General features: G+C 54.8%; 1 protein-coding gene across 6 annotated transcripts in view; it reads right to left on the bottom strand.

Annotated features, from left to right (window-relative positions):
- The window catches only part of BCOR (BCL6 corepressor), a 58,585-nt gene that overhangs the window by 9,622 nt on the left and 27,129 nt on the right, over window positions 1-21,834 (bottom strand). Inside the window, exons 1-10 of one of the 6 annotated variants that reach the window (XM_021407666.1) lie at window positions 21,408-21,669; window positions 19,290-19,419; window positions 18,513-18,591; window positions 14,852-17,665; window positions 14,101-14,154; window positions 13,492-13,675; window positions 7,959-8,240; window positions 7,210-7,563; window positions 3,754-4,082; window positions 3,160-3,420 (exon numbers count right to left, since the gene is read on the bottom strand). In XM_021407666.1, coding sequence (XP_021263341.1) covers window positions 3,160-3,420; window positions 3,754-4,082; window positions 7,210-7,563; window positions 7,959-8,240; window positions 13,492-13,675; window positions 14,101-14,154; window positions 14,852-17,665; window positions 18,513-18,591; window positions 19,290-19,375 — 4,443 coding nt within the window. In that variant the 5' untranslated portion in view covers window positions 19,376-19,419; window positions 21,408-21,669. Of the gene's footprint in view, window positions 1-3,159; window positions 3,421-3,753; window positions 4,083-7,209; window positions 7,564-7,958; window positions 8,241-13,491; window positions 13,676-14,100; window positions 14,155-14,851; window positions 17,666-18,512; window positions 18,592-19,289; window positions 19,420-21,407; window positions 21,670-21,834 lie in introns of those variants that run through there. The other 5 variants (XM_021407658.1, XM_021407680.1, XM_021407693.1 and 2 more) reach the window with 5 other exon arrangements.

Raw genomic sequence — 21,834 nt, 5'->3', positions numbered from 1 at the left:
GAGAGCAGAGCAGCCAGAAGCCGTCCCGCCCTGAGTCTTGGCCCCCATCATCCCACTCATTGCCCCCGGGGCCAAGAACCAGCCCAGAGAGGAGGATGCTCTCACCTCATGCTTTCCCAAGGAAGGGTGGTGTGAAATTATACCCTAAAGGCATGACTTTCCCTGCGCACCAGGCCTCCCTGCCGGGCACACAGCGGATGGATGGCTGCAGGCAGCAGAATCCTGGCCACGCTCAGCGCCGCTTTTAGCACACAGTTACCGTTTAAAATAGCTTTTGCAGCTCAGAATAAGAAAAGGGCCTTTCAACTATTTCTGCGGAAGGAAAAGGCTCGTTCCAGGGCAGAGGACCCCACCGCCGGCCAAAAACGCTAATTCTGTCGGGCAATTCTACATTAAGAGGCTATAAGAAGAATGCCATTAACCACAAAATGTAACCATAAAGCCCATAAAACTCTACATTGTTAATTAATTAAATGCCTCATTAACTTTTTTTAACATGATTTATTCAATTCACAAAAAAATTAGCCATCGCTGCCGAATGTGGGGACATGCGGTGCCACAAACACGCTTTGGGTTCCACGAGCATCTCTCGCTAACGCTGGAGGAAGGCCATGAAAACGCAACAGAGCAGCTCAATGCCTGTGTGAGTGCTCTGCTCTGCTCCCAGCCAAAGTACAGACAGACCCATGGAATGGAGCGGACACAACAACCCGCGGTGCTCAGCACGGGGCTGGGCCTCAAGGCAATTCCCAGTGCCAGCGGAGGGAGCTCACCAGAGCCTCTTCCCGTCCCTACACCACACATTTACTGCCTTCCCAGATGGGACTTAATCCCAAATCCAGCAGAGAACTCCCCGAGTCCAGGCACGGACTAAAAAGCATTGAGCAGTGCGCGGACGTGCAGCCTTTCTCTCCCGTCGCATTCATTACACAAGCCGCTTGTAATTTTTTTTCCGAAAAGCCTTTATGCTCCCTGTAATTCCCCCTCCCTCTTCCCCCCTCCACAAACAGTAAATTACAGTTTTAAGACTACTATTATCTCAAGTCATTTGTTTCAAATGGTGAAAACGTAATGGATTCAAGCACGACCGCAGGCTGACGCGCGGGGCCTGGCGCAGACTCCAGCCGAGGAAGCGCACGGCTCTCCCGCAGCCCCGGGTTAGCTCCGAGCGCAGCGATGTGCCTTTCAATGAGCCACGGCCGCCCCTCGGCACAGCCGGCTCTGCTGCTCACGAGGATGGCAGAGAGCAAGTGCCTCCAGCTGCCACAGGTCACACGCTAGCAAATGAGCTTGACCCACCCAGCTTGTTTTTTTTTGGAACTTCTTGACCACTCCAATTTTTCCGGGGGATTCAGCTTCCTACTGAGCGCAGCGGTACAGCTGTGTCTAGCCAGCAAACGGGCCAGACACAGAGCTCCCACAGCTGCTCCAACTACCGCAGCCACCCCCACTAACACCCGCAGAGCTCTTCCCCTGCTGTGCTCCTGGGGAGATCCAAGGCAGCCGCCCTCTGACAGAAAATCAAAACCCCCACCCAAACTCAGGTCTGCTCAAAGGTTTCGGGACCTTCACCCTGGCTTTCTGCAGCCACCCTGATAAGGGCTGTAGCCAGCACCTGCTATCAGCAAAGCAGAGAGAGAGCCCTCAGCCCCTTCTTGAGCAGGACCTTTGGCCCATCACGGGTTTTTGGAGCAGCTCCCATTGACCTGAGCGGGGCACAGAAAGCAAAGTGCCCAGGGTCCCATGGCAGCCCACTACGCAACTGAGCACTTGTCCCCGTAGGTGCCAAGCAGGAAGTAAATACCCACTCAAAACTTAAACCACACACTGTAATATATTTTGCCTTTGGATCCATGGGAAATTTTAGATCCATGGGAACTTAAATAATTTAAATGATGAAGATTACCATAGTAACATTGTAGCAACTACTGCTGCTCCTCCCAGCTAGAAGTGCCCCAAGCTGGAAGCAGTTGTGCCCAGGGCACACAACACAGAATCATTAAGGTTGGAAAAGACCACTAAGACCATCTAGTCCAGCCACCAACCCATCCCCACCATGCCCACCGACCATGTCCCTCAGTGCCACATCCGCACGGCTCTTGAACATCTCCAGGGATGGTAACTGCACCACTTCCCTGGGCAGCCTGTGCCACTGCCTCACCGCTCTTCCTGAGAATAAATCCTCCCTAGTACTCAACCGAACCTCTCCTGGCACAACTTGAGGCCATTCCCTCTCATCCTGTCACTGTTACCTGGGAGAAGAGGCTGATCCCCATCTCACCACAACCTCATTTCAGGTTGTTATAGAGATTGCCAGGGTCTCCCCCGAGCCTCCTCTTCTTCAGACTGAAGAATCCCAGTTCCCTCAGCCACTCCCTGTAAGACTTGTGCTCCAGACTCCTCACAGCTTCACTGCCCTTCTCGGAACACACTCCAAGGCCCCAGTGTCTTTCTTGCAGTGGGGGGCCCACCCTCCTGCCTGACCTCCCCCAGAGCTGCAGGCCTCTCTCCAGCCCCGGCCGCACAGTGGCCATGCCCAGGCTCCAATGAGCCCCTGAAGTCCTGCCGATGCCCAGACCGATACCACCAGCACCAAGGTTGAGGCTGTCCCTTCACCCAGCCGCACCAAGGCCAGGAATCGCATGCTGCAGCGCAAGGCATGGCACGACAGCACTGTGCAGATCTACATACCCAAATACAAACATGCTTCTGAGCAGCTGAGCCGCTGGGTGCATCACTTTCTGATTTCTGTAGCACCAGAGGGCAGCTCCGTGAGCCGAAGCAGCACTGGGAAGCCCCAGGCTGCTGGCACGACACACGCGGAGCGCTCCCGCGGTACAACTAAGCATGCAGGAGGACACCGAGTGCTGTGTCACACACTCGTTGCTCCTCAGAGAAAAGACGGAAAAACAAAAGCCCGCTTCTAAACCACCCGCTCCTCAACAGGGACAAAAGCAAAAATGACACGGCTCATTAGAGATCACCTAAAAAAAAAAAAGCTCTGGGTTCCCTTTGCAGATGGTTCGCATTTAGACGGAAGCGAGGGCTGCTAATAGGCCTTCACCCCGTGCTCGCTGCCCTCCCTGCGAGGAGGACAGCTTCCCGCAGCGCCCCAGGCTCCCACCCATCCCGCAGGAACACCCCCGGGCTCAGGCTCACCTCGTAGCCCAGGCGGGCCGCCCGCTGAAGCAGGGTCTCGCCCGCATTCTTGTTGACGATGAGGCGGCGTGCCTCGGGCGGCATGGGCCGGCTAGGAGGGGGCTCGGGCGGGGGGCTGGCCACCTGCAGAGCGGTGGGCTGGGGGGGCGGCGGGGCGGGCTGCAGCCGTTCGTACAGCTTCTGCTCGTAGGGCTTGGCGGGCGAGGAGTCGCAGTCCGAAGCGGGCTCCGTGCGCTTCCTCACCTTCCTCGGTACCGCCACCTGTCAAAACCATCACCGCGTTGGGGTTTTGTCTTTTATTCTACCCTCCCCGCTTTCACGATGCAGCATTTTGCCGGCAGAGAATTACATTTTTCTGCTGGCGCTGAATTTTTTTACGAAGGCTCCGCGACAGCTTTTAAACGCGAGACTCCTCCATCCCCACAACAGCAGCTCAAACGCGGGCAGGGTAAGGAAAGCAAATGCAGAACGTGCAAAGCACACGCAGAAACGCCGGCACAGAGCACCGCTGCCTGCGTGCACGCAGCGCAGTCGCTCTGTGCGTTAGCTCTGCGCTCGGAGCGCTAGTGGGCAATTAAGGCTAAATAAAGATACCTTATCTTCGGCATTTTCGATATCTGTGGTGTCATCCCCTGTCAGGGATGACCTCCTCCTCCTCTCCTGCAGTGCCAAGTGTTTTGTTTTACACTGACGTTTCCCTGATGGCTTCTCGCACTCGGCGTATTTCTGCAGCAGAGACTCAGGTTGGAAATCCTCCTCTTCGTCTGTGTACAGCCCATCTGTCTTCCGGCTTTCTTTAATTTTCTGCTGTTTGGCAGCCAACCTCGAGGCTGGAGTGCAGCTTGGCTGAGCCTGCCTTTTGCTGTTTGCATTGCTGGATGAAAGGCTCTTCATGTGCGGAGACACTGGGAATACAGGCAAGCCTAAACGGGAAGGAAAGGCATTACACGTTGCATGGCGCGTTAAAAGCAAAACATATTGCTAGCACTTAACACGAGCTCCTTGACTGCTTAAGAGATCTACCAATTACATTTTCAAATCATTAATATTTCAAGCGTGCCGCATTCCAATTGTAAACAGCATCCTGCAACCTAACGTCCGCTAACGGTCGCGACGCCCCGATGCGAAGAGCAGCACCCAGCTCCCTGCTGCCTGCACCCAGCTGGGGAGCGGCTGCTCCTTACCTGGGCCGCCTGCTCCGGGCGCCGGGAACCCAGCGCTCCGCACCTGCACCCTGCCAGGCTCCTCCGCCTGCAGGGATGGGGCTGGAAGGAGGAGAGGGAGAAGGGGGAGTGTGGGGGAGTCTGGTGGGACGGCAGCGAGGGCAGAGAGAGAGGGAGCATCCCTGCAGCGGTTTTAAGTCAGCACGAGAGAGGACACGGCGAAGAGAGGCCTGCGGCAGGATGCCCGCAGGGATGGGTCTTCATGATGGGTTGGTTCTTATGGGCCGAAAGCCACGACGGAAAAGAGAGTGCAAGCAGGTCTGCAACAAAACAAGGACAGGGAAGTTGACTTTTTATAGCCCGAATTCCCCTCGAGAAGAGAATCGAGGTGACCTCAGAACCAAGTCCTTTGCAGAACGATGTGCTAAAGGTGGCTGGAAAGGAAGGGACACTTCAGCCTGACAATGCCACACCACTGAGAGAAGGTGTGGAAAAAACCCACAGCACTTGAAAGAGGCTCTTCTCACCGAGGAGTCTCTGAAGTGATGCTGCTTTCAGAAGAGAAGAGGTGGCAGGAGCAAACGAGGCACCAGGCTGCTCCCAGAACTGAAACCTTTATTTAAAGAGGCGCCATCCAGAGCCAGCTGGTAACAAAAAATCTAGAATGCTCTCAGAGGGCAGCTTCACACTTCTGCCTTCCCTTAAATAGAACTGCAAAGGCAACTTGCAGAAGACTTTCTGGATTAAAGATGAAAACAGAAATCCCCCGGTTCTTCAGAGCCACTTTCTAGAAAAAGATGCACGCGGCAGCACGCCAGCCAGATGTCGGGGAGTTTACGGGACACATGATGTGCAGATGACTGCGCACCAAAACCCAGCGAGCCTCCAGGCTCTGCAGCCAGGCAGGATGCCTTCCAGCTGAGGGCTGAGCCCACCGCTGCGGGGCCATCCTTCCAGCACCACAGACCTTTCTGACCACGAAGGGAGAGCAGCAAGAGTGGGCAGGAATATCCCTTTAATATCCATGCAAGTTAAAAAAACCCAGCCCTGTGAGTGATGTGGCTTGTGGTGAGCTGACTCAGTGCAGGGCCGGCTCCCTGCCTGCTGGCTGCAGGATGCCTCAGCCGCTGCCGGCACCACGGGCCATGGCCTGAGCGCTGCAGGAGCGTGGCTCCCAGCATGGCCAGCACGTGGGAGCAGCCACAGGGAGAAACAGCCACAGAGACAGGGTCTGTTCCTGCATTAGAAACACCTGCTTGAGGCCAGAGGGAGAAATTTGAGGACAGGTCCCAGGTGAGAAGGAAGAAGCAGAAGTCTCCATCCTGGCGTGACCACCACACAGTGAATGCTCTGTTGCACAACAGGGAAAACTTCCCCATCCTAGTGAACTAGGAAAAGCAGATTCAAAGGCTTACACTTCAGCGGGGCCAGCAAAGTGACCTGAATGGTTTGCAGAACCTCCACACAATGGCCATCGAGGCACAACTTAGATGGGTTTATGGTTTTATGAGAGGCTTCCAAAACCAGAAGGCTTTTCATAGCCATGGGACGACTGAATCTGAAAGCTTCTGGGAGTAGGGCATGAATAGGGAGGCATCTTTTTCTCTTCCCCGAGGTTACGCGTTAGAGAAGACTGCCGCTGCCTCGGGAGGCATTGTGGGGGAAAGCCGAGCATCCTCACACAATGCACCTCCTTGTTAGTGACCCTCGTTTAATCTCTACAAGATATCTCTTTCTGGAAGTACAAAGGAGAGCAGGTGATGGGCAGGGATGTCTGAGCGGATACCACTCTCGTCAAGGCAGCGCATAAAGCAAGAGAGGAAGAGTCAAAGCTCCTTTTAAACTATGTCTTGATCTTCTGCTCCATAAATCCTTTTGGAGAATCTTCCCCAACAATAAGCATCAAAGTTTGGGGTTTTCTCAAGTTAGATCATCCTAACAAGTGGAAAGATGGGCAAGAAGCTTTAGGACAGAATTGAAGCTGGCAGCTTTGCCCGCAACTGCTTTGGAGATGCCACCCAGGAGCACTGTCCCCGGTGCAGGGTGACCTGGCCTCAGTCCTGCCCTTGGTGTGGGATAGCAGGACCCCTTCCTTCTGCTTCTCCCTCTCGAGGGCATCTCAGCAATGCCCACCAGCTCGATGGAGCTGCCAGCCCTGGGGGAGCCCAAGCATCTGCCTGGGAGCCGCCCCACCATGGCCTCTCCCCAGGACAGGGACTGAGTGAAAAGGAGGGGAGAGGGCAGGGAAAGGGGACACTGGGGAGGCAGTTAGAAACAAGCCAGGAATGGAGAGGTCCCTTCAGAAGGCGACTCCACAGGAGACAGCCTGAGCACCTGGGGCCGTGGGGCTGCGAGAATGCCTGGGGTGAACCAGCCAGGCACCTCCTGGGGAGGACGACGAGCCTGGCTCCAGCCCAAAGAGGAAGGGGCAGGGAAGGCCAGCAGCACGCAGGGTGACGGAGGCGTTGGGTTCCCGGACACACCGCTGGTAGCTGTCCCGATGCTGCCCACCCCAGCACCCCGATCCCGCGCCCGGACTGACAGCCTGCTCCCTCCCTGCCTCCCTTGCCCACAACCACCGTACGCACCCCCCATCTCCTCTAGAGACACAAACTCCATCTCCATGTTATCTACGAGAGGGTTATTTAAAGCCAGAAGGCACACGCACGCACAAACACATAGTTACACACACGTACACAAACACATTTGCTTGTCTGCCAAGTATCAGCTACGGTGCAGCTCATACAGAGGAGGTGTCAGTGCTTACACAAAGATAGAGAGATAGATACTTTTAAAATAAAGCTCTCGACAGTTCCTTAACATCGGTGGCAGCATGCGTCACTGTAAATGCTAAAGCCAGCGGGTTTCCCTAGTAGTCTCTGCATACCTTGTTCATTGTCACTTGTTTTGAGGGACTCTTCAGACCAACTTCTATTGCTTTTGGCCTCTGACCTTTTCTTGGTGTGCCTTTCTTCTGTGAAGTCTTTGACCTTTGCAGTGGCCTCTGGCTGAACAGCCTCAGCTAAATCTTTCCTGCTTTGCCGGCCCAACTTGCCGGACGGGGATCTCTCTGGTGACACCTGCTGCTCCCATAGTTCCCTAAGATGCTGCAGGTGACGCTGCTTTTTGGGATGGAGCCCTGTTAATTCAATGCACACCTTCAGGTTGGTCACCTCATTACAATTGGGCTCTTCTAAGTGGTTAGAGGAATTGTTTGTCATTTCCCTCTCAGGCCAGTCATCTAATGGAAAAATAACTAAAAATTAATCAAAAAGCCCCCTCAACTTAAAACAAAAGCTACATTTCACTTTCGGGGCATATAGTCTCACCGCACTATGCATTTTAAAGGTTCGCTCATTAAGGGTTACATGCACTACAGTAACTCGCACTGCTGTGGCTACAGTGTCCAATGACTAGTGCTTTACCCTTGTATACCAGGGTTTTTATATATACGTATATATATATACACACACATATATATACATACATATATATATACATATATATAATTTTAAGTGAAATGACAGTGCTCACATTAGTAACTATCAAGTTCAAAAATGGAAACACATTAAGCCAAAGGGATGTTCCTTTCACAAGACATTCCATGAGAGAGACCGCAGCAAAATGCCACCTTACCTTTGGAGCTCTTCTTCTTTTTTGCCTTTGACATAAATTCATCCTGCAGCTCATCCACAAAGCCCTCGCTTTGGCTGCCATCGTTTTGCACTCTCTCACCAGAGTGTTTACGCTTCCTGTCCAGGCGCGGACATGGATGTTGGCCAGTCTCTTCTGTTGGCTGGTCTTCCGCTTTGTCGTATATAGAATGTCTCTCTAAATAACATTTCTCATTTGAGAGATCTTTTTCCTCCAGAGCTTCGAGAAAGTGACCTTGGTTGTTTTCTGCACTAGCAAAGTTACCTAAAAATAAAACAGAATAAAGACGTAGTAAGTGCAAAAGAATTCGCTGTGAGAAAGCTGTGCTCTCTGATCTCTTCAGTGTCATCTCTACCACGAGTTAGGGCTTACGAAGCATGCAAATAAACATGGAATCGTACTTCGGAACAGATCTCTGGCCAGCCTAACCCAGCAGCTTTCTCAACCGCTACGTACAAATCCCCCAAAAGTACGATTCTCACCGTTGTTTACACACCAGTTGAAGAACTACAAAACTCACAATACTTGCAGCCATAGAAACATCACAATATATTTCCTTAAATAAAGAAACATCTTTAGATATCGAAAGCACAGACCCTTTTCCGCAAGCAACCTCGCCCCCGAGCCTTGCTAAGTAATAACCCAAGCTTCACTTTGCAATGACTTTCTTTTCAAAAACGCTCCCTGATTATAATAACGCATCATTTTTCCACTAAATCATAATTGTTCTCTAACTTCGCGCATCGAAACAGATTCTGGCTTAAAAGCGTTCGTCCCTTTTTCTGGAGATGTAAGTGGGAAACGGCGCACGCACACTCAGACACGGGAATGCCACTAAGAATAGCGATGGTATTTTGCAAAAAGCACTACTTGAATCCAAGGTTATAAAAAGGCTTCCTCACATAAAGCAATCAGACAGTCACCGTGTATCACACCATCTTTATCATTTCCCTTTAAAAAGACCCCACTTACTCACGGAGGATTTCCAGGGATAGCGACCAGGTGAGCACTGAAAGGCGTTCTAGGATGTGGCCTGGCAAAGCAACACAGAAAGACCGTGCTGCCATACTTGCTGTGCCTGGTCCTCTCCCCCCAAATTTAAGGACAGCTTGAGTGATTTTAAAAGGATGCTTGGGTCCCAGGCCCTTACTCAGGCACCTGCAGCCTCCAGTGCAGCCCGAGCGCATCCCTCCTTATCCCCACAGCTGCACCTTCCTGCAGCTCTGCCAACTCCCCCTGCCTTCACCATGTCCTTCAAATGCAGAAAGGGCAGGTGGGGGGGAAAAAAAAAAAAAGGCAACAATCCCTCCCTAATGAGATTTTTCTTCCTCGCAACTTGGAAAAGGCTCCAAGCAGCACCCAGCAGTTTGCAGGCACCAGGAAACACCGCAGCGTTGCTTTATGCCTGCAGGGCTGTTGTATAAAACAGAAGATATTTGGCCAAGAAAAATCACAACACAAGTTGACTTTTTCCAGGCACGCGTCAGGTTGTTCAAGCCACTCTGCTATCTGGTGACCCCACATCCCCCAAAACCAGGATGCATTTGGGAAGAAGCCAGCAGGCACCTCCCAGCGCAGCCCGCACAGGGTCACAGGCAGCAGCAGCCTGCGGAGGCTTTGGTCGCTCTTAATCTTCGGCCTCGCAGGAAGCAGCGATCTAATTCCAGCCCGCTGCCACCGCAGGCGACCGCCTCCGCATTAATTCCTTCTCTGCCGGAGGAGGGAGGGAGGGCCTGGTACGGGGAGGCAGTGCCAAGACGTGAGGCAGAGGGCAGGGACGCCCGGTCTGTGCTGGCTGACGGCTCTCCCTCATCGGCACTGTTGGCAGGCTGTGGAGCAGCGACACGGCCAGGCCCCTGTGCTCTCTAATCCGTGTTGCATAACCGCCCCGCAGAGCTAAGCGGGGCCACAGTGCTGCACGGGGCTCATCTAAGCTCCACATCAAGTGGGTTCCTGCAGCCTGTGAGGAGCACCATGAGCACCGAGCCAACAGGAGGCCCGGCAACACTTGTGTGCCCAACAAGGACAAGGAGAAATTGTTTGCCTTTGTGCCCTCGCTCTGCCTCCCTGTACTCAGGTTGGATATTAGGGAGAATTTCTTCTCAGAAGGAGTGGTGAGGCAGTGGCACAGGCTGCCCAGGGAGGTGGGGGAGTCACCGTCCCTGGAGGTGTTCAAGAGCCATGTGGACATGGCACTGAGGGACATGGGCAGTGGGTGTGGCGGGGATGAGCTGGTGGTTGGACTAGATGGTCTTAGAGGTCTTTTCCAATCATAATGATTCTACGAGTACAACATCCTTTTCTCTGCCCTAGGTGGAAAACAACAACAACATGCTTTGAGCCCTCCTATCCTCATTATTCCACCAGCGAAGAGGTAGCCAGAAACAGAGGATAAATGCTGAGTTCTCATAGCAACACACCTCTATGAGCAAGGAGATTAAACTCTCCAACGTGTTCCTGCCTCAGCCCTCAAGCATTGCGACTCTCACCGCACTGCGAGAATCAACACCAACACCTCAAACCGTGGCTGCCATCCTACGACACTACGGCCAATGGGGCTCCTTCACACATGGCTTCTGCCCAGAGCCACATCTCAGTACACTGGCTCATGAGAAGCAGTTCCACACGTGCAGCAAAAAAACCACGCACAAACTTTCCCTTGTTTTTTTTCCACCTTCCTGTTGCCGTCAGCTGTTTGAGACCAGGGCCTCCCATCCAATGCAAACAAGGAAACACATCGTCGTCTTTGAGCTGCAGTTCTTTTGTTCAAATAACATGGCAGCTAAAAACAGCGTTTCCTCTTCCCCGCAGCAACCTCTCGCTGCACTCACTTAGAAAGGCAGCCTTTATGCACGTTGGTGCCTTAATGACAGCCCCAATACTACAACCCAGCATCCAGCACCCAGATCACGACGCAGTCAGAAAGCCACCTTCAGCACCGAATCCGGAGCATCCCACGGGTCAGAGGAAACCCGGCTGGTTTTGTGCCTTTTTCTCCAAGCATCTCTGCTTGGGAACTTCCCAGATCTGTTTCCTCCTGCCCCAACAAACAAGCTACCACTGTCTCCCTGCACAGCTGTTTTTCCCCCTTTTTTGTATCGTGGGAAGGCAATAACTGAGCAGGACATGGGGCATGCTCGCTGCTGCGACCTCCCATTTGCCCAGTTGTACTCACAGCCCAGCAGAACAAACGAGCAGAAGCTTGCTGGGCCACGTGCACAGTGGCACCTCGTTCCGATGCTGCCCATCAGCTAACTGCAGTTTTCACTTTCACGCACAGAAACTGCTTCAACTTTTTCCTCATGCCTTAAAACCAGGTTTTTAACCTATCAGGTCCTATTCTTCCCGGTTAAGGATTAAATGGGCAGCATCTTCCTGCTATAAAATGAGATGAGCGGGTAATTATGCTCCCCGATGAGGAAATTCATGGCTTGCGGAACGCATTCAATCTTCCACACTCCGGTATGATTTTCAGCATCGCTCCGAGAGCTGTGCTGCGCGCCAACATGCGATCATCACATGCCCGTATTGATGCGCGTGTCCATGCCAATAGCTTAAATCACTTGATCTCCGAACAATTCTCTGACTCATGACATATGCATCCTATAATTTATCGTGTTTGTGCTATGGAAATGCACCGAAGAAGCATTGCCTCAGCAACATTTACAAGTCACCTTGGCAACAAAGCAGCTTCGCCGCTGTTCTCGTAATGCCCAGGAAAACCTGAACAAGATGGGAGAGAATCAAAGCACCACGAGTTTACTCCTCAGCTTAGATTTCTCAGTCTCGGGGCAGCACACTGCCTGCCTAAAATCAGGCACAAACCTTTGGTACAGTACAGCGAGGCAGTGCTGCAAAGCGCTGTGCTGCCAAGTCAGAGGAAAAGTTGAAGGAATCGGGTATCGCCTTCATTTGCTTCAAAAATAAGTCAGTGCGCGTGCTGCACACCTAAGCAAAACAACCATTCCCGAGGGCGCCTTAAGAGAAGAGCCTGCATCCCGTCGGGTGCCTCTCCGAGCATCGCGTGCCGCGTTACCCAGCCTGCTGTCGTTGCATCGGCAGCAGCGAGCCAGCCCCGCGCCGCAGGCACGTTAGCGAGCTTTCACGCCAAACACAACAGCGTAGTTAGGAACTGGAGGAAGCGGGAAGCAAACAGCGTTTCTCCCTCGATCGCAAGACACGAGCAAAGGAGCACGGCGCGCGTGGCCCTGCTCGGGCAGTGGTGTGCTGGGAGCTGCAGCTTGAGGCGTGCCGAGCCGCAGGCAGCCAGGGGCCTCCTGATTTATCTGCTGCTGTCCCCAGGGGCAAGAGGTGAAACACCACGATAAAAAACGTACTGAGGGCTGAATGTGTGCCTGTAAACACTGTCGGTAGCAAGGGCAGGCGTGCTGGAGAGGAGCTGTGATGTTAGGGGCTTATAGCTCCAGCCAAACTCTGAAACTCCCCCCTAACCAGAGCTCATCAGCAACAGGGAGGAAGAAACTAACACAAGACTGAACACACTTCTGCCTCAGACACGCTGTAGCCAAGAGACTCAGGAACGGGAGACCTCCACGAGTGACGGATTTAAGGACGCCCTGTAACGCCTTTGGTGAGTGCAGCAAGGGTGGGGGAAGGCAGCAATACCGTGCGTCCTTTCCTCCTGGATCCAACTGAAGGAGCACAGGCTGGGTGCTGCCCTTCCTCCCCGCAGCCACCGCAATGCACTGTGACGAGGGAAATCCCGCCCGGCCCCCGCAGCTCAGCCTCCTCCCCACCCTGACGCTGCTCCGCTCCAACACCCAGAACCCCCCCGCGCTGCCTGGCCAGGCCGACCCTCATTCACGCTGCTATGTCATGGCAGCAATGCCACAGTAACTTGATTTAGGTGAGTAACGGAGCAAGCACGATTGACCGGCGTGCTCTCTGCCAAAAGCATTAAACAAAGACCAGAACAATAATTCAAAGTTATTAAATTGCCTGAATAAATTTCCTACTGGCCTTACTCGCACATCCCTACCCGCGGCAGTGCGCACGGCCCCCAGGCTGCGCAACACACACCCACCAACACGCACACCGACACGGGCACCACAAAGCCCGTGCCGCGCTTCCCCTTGTTTAGCGATGCTTTCAGCGCAGGTTTTTATTTTGGAGCAGTTAAAAACAAAGTAGCAGCAGGGGGAACCAATCCTTTCCTTAATTACTTCGTAAAAGAAAACCAATTTGGAAACTGATGGAAGCCAGATGCTTACCAACAGTTCCCAAAAATAAGAAGCGATTTTGCCCGCATAACGCAAAAAAAAAGCCAACACCAGCTATTTATTGACGCTCCCCCGCCTCCGGGCTGCCAGCGCTCCATCCCCAGCACCGCACACCCCCAGGGCCAGACAGAGCCACGAGCTCCGCGCAACTCACGCACGCCCTACGCCAACCAGAGCAGAGACACGGAGATCACCCCCCGCGCCAGCAGCTCTGCCCAAGCTGCCGCGGCACAGACACACAGACACACTTCCGAAAGCCATCGAAACGCGCTTACATCTGTCATTGTCATTTTGGTCAGCAATGGCATCTTCCAGAGCGACAGGCTTTGGCTTCTTTTCACCGCTTCCTTTCAAGTTTTCCCAGTCTGCCTGGCTGAATCTGCAGACCTCTGAGTCTTTGGTAGCTGTTTGGCCTTCTCTCTCTTTCATCTCCAACTCTGAGAAGCGCATCATTGCACGCTAGAAAGAGAATTGATATGAAAAAAAAGTCTTGCGATAAAAGCGCCTTCATTTACCTTACCTTCTATGAAAGTATTTCCAAAGAAAAAGCTGAGCCAGACAGTTAGCGTTAGAGTTTTAAGCACCTGACTTGTCAAACAGTGTTCTAGCATCAATATGCAAACAGCCACACAGTTCTTTCATAGATAAGCGTATGTATATGCATATATATATATATATACAAAAACGTATACTGTATATAAAACGAAAACATTCCAATTTGGAGGTAAAAAGAGACAAAAACAAAAAGAAATAAAAAAACAACACAAAACTGTACAATGAATAAAGACGACCATGGCCCACAAACTTCCCTTTGTGTATTTGGAAATGAAATTTAACTCAAAGGTTTATGTAAGAGTCTAGTAATAAAAATTTGAAGAACTGACCTCACAGTAAGCAGCAGGTAGACATAAAATACTGTCCTCTTGTAATCCCTCCATCTATGTAATTAAAATGGGCACTCAATGGATCATTTAGATAATTTCATCCATTTTTATAAGCATCAACCACTTCTTTTCTTAACAATGCAAAACAATTTGGCTTAACTCATCCGTTCATTAAAAGTAAAATACCTTAAGGCTATTCCTACACGCTATCTTCTCTGCCATCCCTCAGCATCAGCCTCGGCGCTGCCCCTACTCCTGACTACTCGCTCGCGTGGTGGAACCGTAGCGCAAGCCCCACTCCTCCATGGCCGCTCTCCTCCGCACCGCACGGCACGCCTGGCATACTAATCACAACTTGGGACACACTTTGCTAGCTGGCACTGCCGGCCGAGGCAGAGATTACAGCCACCGCTAGCGCTGCCATAGCATGCACCGCATTCCTGCTCGACTCCCCTCCGCAACTGCAAACACATTTCATACATACATTAACATTTCTAGCAGATCTTATTAAGAGCCCTTTAAAACTTAACTCGTGCATACATACATGAAAGTCATACATGCTATTCTTTACGTAACCTCGCTTTAATTAACAGGCTTCTCGCACTATATAAAACCATTCCTGACAAGCACGCCCTAGCGAAAGAATCCCTGTATTTCCCCACCTGCGCTGCTGATACCAACTGTAATACTTGACTGCGACTTACTGCAGAGAAATAACGGCGAGCGCCGCGCGTTGCACCGCGGGACTCACCTGTAGCGCCCGCTGCTCCCGGCTGAGCTGACTCGAGTCCGCGTACAGCTCGGTCGTCACGCACTTGAACCGGTCACCTACATAACCAGCAGAGTTTGCGATGCGTTTCGCCAGTTTAGACGGCTTGGGTTTCAATATTTTGCCATCAGCAGAGTCTGCATCGTCGGGTCCATCTTTGGTATAGGTCTGGTTGGTTTCGAGGCTGGGCTGCGTGGCGCCCAGGCAGAACTGCTTGGCGTCGTCCTGCCCTTTGCCAAAAGTCAGCGCGGGGCCATCGGTCTCGTGGGCAGCCTCCAGGAAGGTGGGCGCGGGCTGGAGGGCCACTCTCTCTTTGCCCTGGCCAGCAGACAGATCTTCTTTCCTCAAGCCAAACAACGCCGAGCTTGGGGCTTGCTTAAAACTATAGCTGTCGTGCAGATCACTATTCCTTCCAAACTCGATAAAATCTCTGTGCTGAGATGCCTGCTCTACCTTGTGCTTCGTCGGGTCGTTAGCCTGACCGCCGCTCTCAGCAGCAAAGCCGGCTTTCGCTAAGCTCGCCTCGCTTTTAGAGTCCTGCTCGTCTCGCAGGAGCTCTGGGAAGAGGTGCTTGTCGCTTTTGGCAGAGCTCTTGCCGTGGCTAGACCCCTGGTGCAACTTCACCATCTTATCGCTGGACGCAACCTCGTAGTGCACCTTGCTGCCCGCCTCCAGCAGCTCAGGAAGCCTGCCCCGCAGCGACGGGTCCTCATAGCGTGCCCGCTCATGGGACCGCGACCTCCGCTCTGCCTTCTCCTCTTTGCCCATCTCCAGAGCCGAGTGCTGCAACAACATGGGGTGCACCATCCCCATGCCCAGCGCGTCCTGGTAGGTCATGAACTCACTGCGGCCAGCCGGGAGGCTGTATGGGAGGCCGGGTTTGGGAGCCAGGTGGCCGGGGTAGAGGCTGCCGTTGGGCAGCAGGACTGGGTGCGGGTAGACGTGCCCCTTGCCGTGCAGAGACAGAGGGCTGATAGCCAGGCCCTCCGGGACGGGGTACGGGAGATAACTCCTGGGGTAGGGCAGATGAGGGGAGCGGAACGCCTCGTTGGGTGGCAGGAAGATGGGGCTGGAGGCTAAGGCGCTCTCAGTAGCTTTGAAGCCAGCTTCCTGGCCGCAGGGCTTGGTCACCTTATTGCTGTGCTTGGCCGAGGCGGCCAGGGGCTGCCCGACGTGCTGGATGACCGAGGCTGCGCTCTCCGCTCCACTCCTGGCCGCCTTGGCGCAATCCGCATTGGCGTTGGGAGCTGGCGAGGCCGAAGCTGGCCTTCCCCCTGCCGGCACCGTCCCCGACACACTGCCCACCGCCGCCTCCGTGCCACCCATCCTAGGGCAGGAGGAGCTCCGCTGCTGCGGGATCACCCAGTCCAGCGCCTTGTTCTTCAGCGCAACGCTCTTGCCGCTCTCCTCGCCGGGGCCGGGCCCAGGGACAATCCATGAGGAAGGTGCCGTGCTGATGATCTCAGGCCGGTAGATGGGACAGCTCCCAGGGGAAAGGGTCTCCTTCTGGGCATCGCCTCCCGGTAGCAGAGGCCCACCCCCCACCCGGCCATGCACCAGTACCGTCGGCGGCATTTTTTTCACGTGCTCTGCTTTTCCCGCACCTTCAGCATCGACGACCTTCGCCGATAAGTCCAGGGGCTTGTCAGTGACGTCCTTGGCCGGGGCCTGCTTCTCGAGCAGCGGGGGCGAGCGGGCGTCCTTCCGCTCGTGGCTGGCCTTCCTGGCATGTGGAACCGCCTGGGCCGGCCCCTCGGCGGCCTCGCCGGCCTTGGGCAGCTTGCCGTTGGGCAGCCGGGCTGGTGGGAAGTCACCACCCACGTTCAGGTAGGGCTTGGGGAGCGGGACGGAGGAGGAGGGCGACGTGGCGATGCTGGGAAAGTGTTTGTGGAACTCGGCGTAAGCATCCCCCACCTGGGCGGGCAGCGGGAGGCGAGGGGACGGCCGGGGCGAGTGCGGCAGCAGGAGCGCAGGGTCGGGTGCCAGGCCACTGGGCGCCGGCTTGGCGGCAGGGACGCGGGGCTGCTTGCTGTTCGGCAGGTGCGGGTAGGCGTGCGCCTCGACCGGTGCACCGGGGCTGACCCCCATCTTCCATGACAGACCCTTGTCCGGACAGTGCACCAAGGGTGGGATGGCCGGGGACGCCGAGGCGGCTGAGATCCTCATGGGTGAGGCGAGTGACGAGGGGATGTGGGGGGTAACGTAGTGGGAGGGGGGCAGGTAGAGAAAGCGCTCGCCGTTGGTGCAGACGGGCGAGTAGGCCAGGTGCTGCGGCAAGCTGTAGGTGGACTGCTGAGGTAGCAACGCCTTGTACATGTTCAACGAATACTTATTTGGTGAGTCAAGAAAAGGGTAGATGGTGGGCGTCGCGCCCTCCATGTAGGGGTTCACCCAGGGGAGCCGTAGGTAGCTAGCACCATTGACGCCCAGAGGGCTCTGCTTGTCGCTCGCGGCTCGGTCCAAGCCCAGCGTTTCTCCCGTCGGGACCGAGTTTTTTTGTATTCCAGGGGGCGTTTTGTAGATAGCGCTGAAGCCATTCGGGCCTTTTCCAGAGACAGCTGTGTTTTCTACTGTGTCAGGGGCATTAGACTTAAACTGTATCTCTGGATTTCTTTCGGGAGTAAATCCGAGACCAGCTATAGAACCTGAAGCATCCCGCGACTTTTCAGAGCCAAGTCCACACAAGCTGGAATAGACAATACTACTGGGGACCCTGAGTCCTTCTCGCATAAGTCCAGACCTGTCCATGCTCAGAGCTGCTAGACTGTCCATGCGATGGGCCGTAGTTGCATCCACCTTCACAGAAGAAGAAACAGGTTAGTCGTGCGCTCCGATAAAAAAGGCTACCGCACAAACTACAGGTACGCCATCATTCTGAAGAGAACTACCACCAAGGCAAGCACACACTGAAAACACACAGAGGATGGCCATGCTGGAGTACATGAGAAGCTACAGAACAAAGCACACCACCACAAACATCAATAAAAATGTCTCTACATCTCCAATTAATTGACCAGAAACTAAGGCTTGAGATGAAGATCCAGAACCCAAACAGCCAAAACAGGCCTAGAGGCGCTGCTCAGCAGACCCCGGCTCCCGGCCTCCAGCCCCACCAGCTGAGGATGAGGCCGGGAGCACAGAGAGCAGAGCTCAGGGGAGAGATGGGAGGGCAGGAGGGAGAGCCTCCTCCTTCCTCCTCCTCTCTTCCTCCTCCAGGAGTTCTCCCTCCTCGGCAGCTTGATTGCAAGGCATCCGAGCACGCAGAGCCAAGCCAGGTCAGCCATCGCTTGACAACAAGGCGCTGAACTTCTCCGCTCACTGCTCCCCGCATGCTCTCAGAGGAGGAGACTGTCAGCTCTGGTGCTCAGGGACTACACAAACTGTTTGTGGTAGACGTAGCGGTGCGCTGCGTGGCATTACTCATAACGGAGCGAGAGGAGGGTGAAGTCATACAGCAGCGCACACCACAAAGTCAGAGCCAGGAGGCTAACGAGATAAACAAGCAAAGTCCCATTGCACAGTTGCACAGAAGCAATCCCTACGTGCCCCTGCAACGGAACAGTGTTCGAGTCGCCTCTCCACACGCAACACGCCGGAACACCCGCAGGTGGGGAGGACAGACACAATAGCAATAATTTCTTACCACACTGTGATTCAGGTGGTTTTCTTCCCTCAACTCCAGTCTGCTTTTCGGTGCATCGCCATCGTTAACTGGGATTTTCCTATTAAAAAAAAAAAGAAGCTTGTTACTTGAAAGCACCCCACGCACTTTGTATCAGCCCAAGGTTCTACTCACCTTCCCCTACAGCAGCCCCATCCCATACTGTATTTAATCCTCTACGCATAGAGACTACTTTAGCAAGCAAGGATCGTTTGAGAACAAGAACACGCTGAGCCCACCTCGGGGCAGCCTCTTCCAGTGCCCACAATTGTTGCCAAGGTTTTCTATCTGCCCCCCCCCTTACTTTTTTCTTTCCCAAGGAGAAAATACACCATTTGAAACACGCCCTTTCCACGCACCACCCATAAACGCTGCAACGAAGAAAATTAAAACACACACGCTAATGTCATACGACCGTCAGCTGTTCCATGCTAAAGAGGGGGCTGCACATCTGTGCCATAGCAGTGCTGCAGCACTGGGACTTGTTATCACAGAAACCACCGATAAAGAACGTACCTTAGTGCCAAATTTCAAATCCCGGGGATAAAAACCGCTGACATGCAGCAGAAGGAAAGTTTCATCATTACCCCACAGAACTCCCTTCAATCAAAGCACTTAAAGGCACACATCACTTCCATCAGACATCGGCGCCCGCGCCGCCGCCACCCCCGGCACCCAGCTGATCCCCGTGCAGGAGGCAGTGAGCGCACTCGGCAGTGAGGCCTCGGCTGCAGAACTTGCAGCAGCTTAAATATTTACCTGTCCTCATTAATTCCACACATGCGGACCCTTTCATTGCTCATCCAGCTATGAACGTTGCCATACAGGGGGGTTGCAGAAAGCATGACGTCTTCTTAAAAATCGCTGCTTTTCTTCACGGTTTTATATTCTATTAAAAAAGTGGGGGGGGGGAAGGAAGAAGAAAGTTGAGCAGATTTGTCTGGGAGGAAATGCAAACATCAGAGCGGAGCGGGCGGCCTCCCTCCGGGTCATTAATAATGAATGCCGCGTTGGTGCGGGGAGCGCGCTGCCTCCGCCAACCGCTAAGGGAGATACCCTGCAATAAAGGAGCAAATTGAGGGCATTTATAGGTCAGAGGAGATGGATCTTTTCCCCAGCGCGCGTCCAGAAAATTAAGAACCATTCCGGGCTATCGACAAAGAAAACTTTCCCCGGCACGTTCAATCGGAGCACACGGCGGTTCACAGCGGCACCCAAACACCCACCTCGGTGGGGCCGGAGCAATGGGCTCCCCGCAGCGGGCTGGGGCTGGCCAGAGCGGATAAGAGGAAGAGAGGCAGCCGCGTCCCCACACCGGCAGTGAAGGGAATGCCTCTCCCTCCCGCCGCCACCTCCGCTCGCATTAAATCCTGCTTTGCTGCATGAGCGAAGTGTCAGGACAAGCTGCGTTTTATTAACAGGATTAGCGCGGCGCATGATTTATTCCGGTGCAAGATTTTAATTGCTCTTCGGAGGTCGAGTCGTCGCTTTCGACTGCGTTTCAGCCTGCATCCTGCTGCCGAACGCCGGGTTAAGAAGTAGGGGGAGCCTTAATGCACAGGATATCCCTCGGCTCTTCCTCTCTCGCAAAAATAGAAGCCCAGGAGCGGGCGGCACGGCGCTCCTCGGCGCGCACAGGGCTGACCGCGGGGAGCTCAGCACGCAGCGTCTCCCACCGCACACAGCTTCCCCGGCAAACTCATTTCCTTTGTTAGGCTCTGGGATATGCAAATGACGGCTTTGGCATTTAATGGGGAAGAATCCCAGATTGCGCCTTAGCACAATACTTCGCACACGTGGGGAGGGATGGAAGGGCCCGAGCGGCGTTTGCTCCCCAACACTTTCCTCTCCCCTCGGAGCGGCCTTTTGTGCAGAACTCCGCGTCTGGAACAAATGTATATTAATGGCACGGCGCAGTGACCCTCCTCTCTCCGGCACCGTTCGTTCTCCATAATGAAGCCCACAAAAATCGCTGCGAGGAAACGAAAATCTGCGGAGATTACAGACCGCGCTATCATTCAGAAGGAGTTATTTCACTGCAAAGACGGTTTCTGGACAGATTTACTGGTTTCCAGATGCGCTGCTCGTAATGTTTTCAATAGAGGCAGCAGCAGCATGGCTGGAGTGATTTAGGGCTTTCCGTACAGCTGGTGGCCACACCGCTGGGAGCCTCGCACCCCGCTCCTTTTGGGGCCAGCTCTGGGCTTCCCCCGGACGTGGACTGCTGGGATAAGACACGGCACCCTCACTGGGGCAGCTCACAAAGCACCGAAGCTACACCGAGGGATGAGAGCCTCCTGGATCAGAGCCCTCTGGGCCTTGGGGCCATCAGCCGCAGCCCCGAACCCTAAAGCTGCCCCAGGCACACACGTGTGCCTGGCACCCCATGAAATCCACGCAAACCGCAGCGGGGTAGAGGTCTGCTAGTGCCAGCCCTCGTGTCACTGCAGCTGCACCTCCGGTCGCACTCCTTCGTCTCCTCCCCTCCCGGGGGGGCCCGCAGCACAACGAGGAGGGCAGCGCTCCTCTATTTATACCCGCCTTCCGCGAGGGCGGCCCCGTTACGAAACCCCGACGGCAGGCAGCGCGGTGCGCAGCAGGGAGAGCAAGGCCGCGTCCCTCTCTCCCTCCCTCTGTACCCTTCCTCCTCCTCTCCCCGCTGCGCACCGCCCGTCCCGGAGCGCCGCAGCCCCCGGAGCGCGACCGGCATTTCCTCCAGGAGGTGCCTGCCCGATAGGGCCCTCCGCGGCTAAATATAGGCGGTGATGCGCGACGGGGGGAGGCGCGGGGGGGAGGGGGGAGCGAGACGCGCACACGCGGTTCCGCAGCGCTGCCGCCGTGTGAAACCAGCTGTGAGCAACGCCTGCAAGCACTGACCTGCACGCAACGCCGTGCCGAGCCCAGCCGCGAGAGCCCGGCCCCGCACCGCAGGGGCAGGCAGGGGCACACCGCGCTGCTCGAGCGGCGGATCAGAGCGGGGAGCGTTCGGGTCTCCCTCGCAACGTCAACAGACTTTTGGCAGCCGTCGACGCCAGCGGCAGCACCAAGTTTTGTTCACGCGCTCTTGGCGTGGAAACGAGAAAAACCCGGTGCCGGGCGGCGGCAGGAGGAGGAGGGCGATTCCTCCCGGCCCCGGGAGCCGGGCGGGGGGGGCGGCCGTCGAGGGTGGGGGGAAGAGGACGGCCGTCGGGGCCGCGGCGCGGGGAGCCAGGAAGCGGGGCGGGGGGAGCGGCGCAGCGGCGCACGAGTTCCCTTCTGGCGCCTTTCCTCTTTCCACCTCCAGCCCCGCCTGGCTGCCCGCCAG

Source organism: Numida meleagris, chromosome 1 (genome assembly GCF_002078875.1).
Source record: "Numida meleagris isolate 19003 breed g44 Domestic line chromosome 1, NumMel1.0, whole genome shotgun sequence".
Lineage (NCBI taxonomy): Eukaryota > Metazoa > Chordata > Aves > Galliformes > Numididae > Numida > Numida meleagris.
This window is presented reverse-complemented; position numbering and strand designations above follow the sequence as displayed.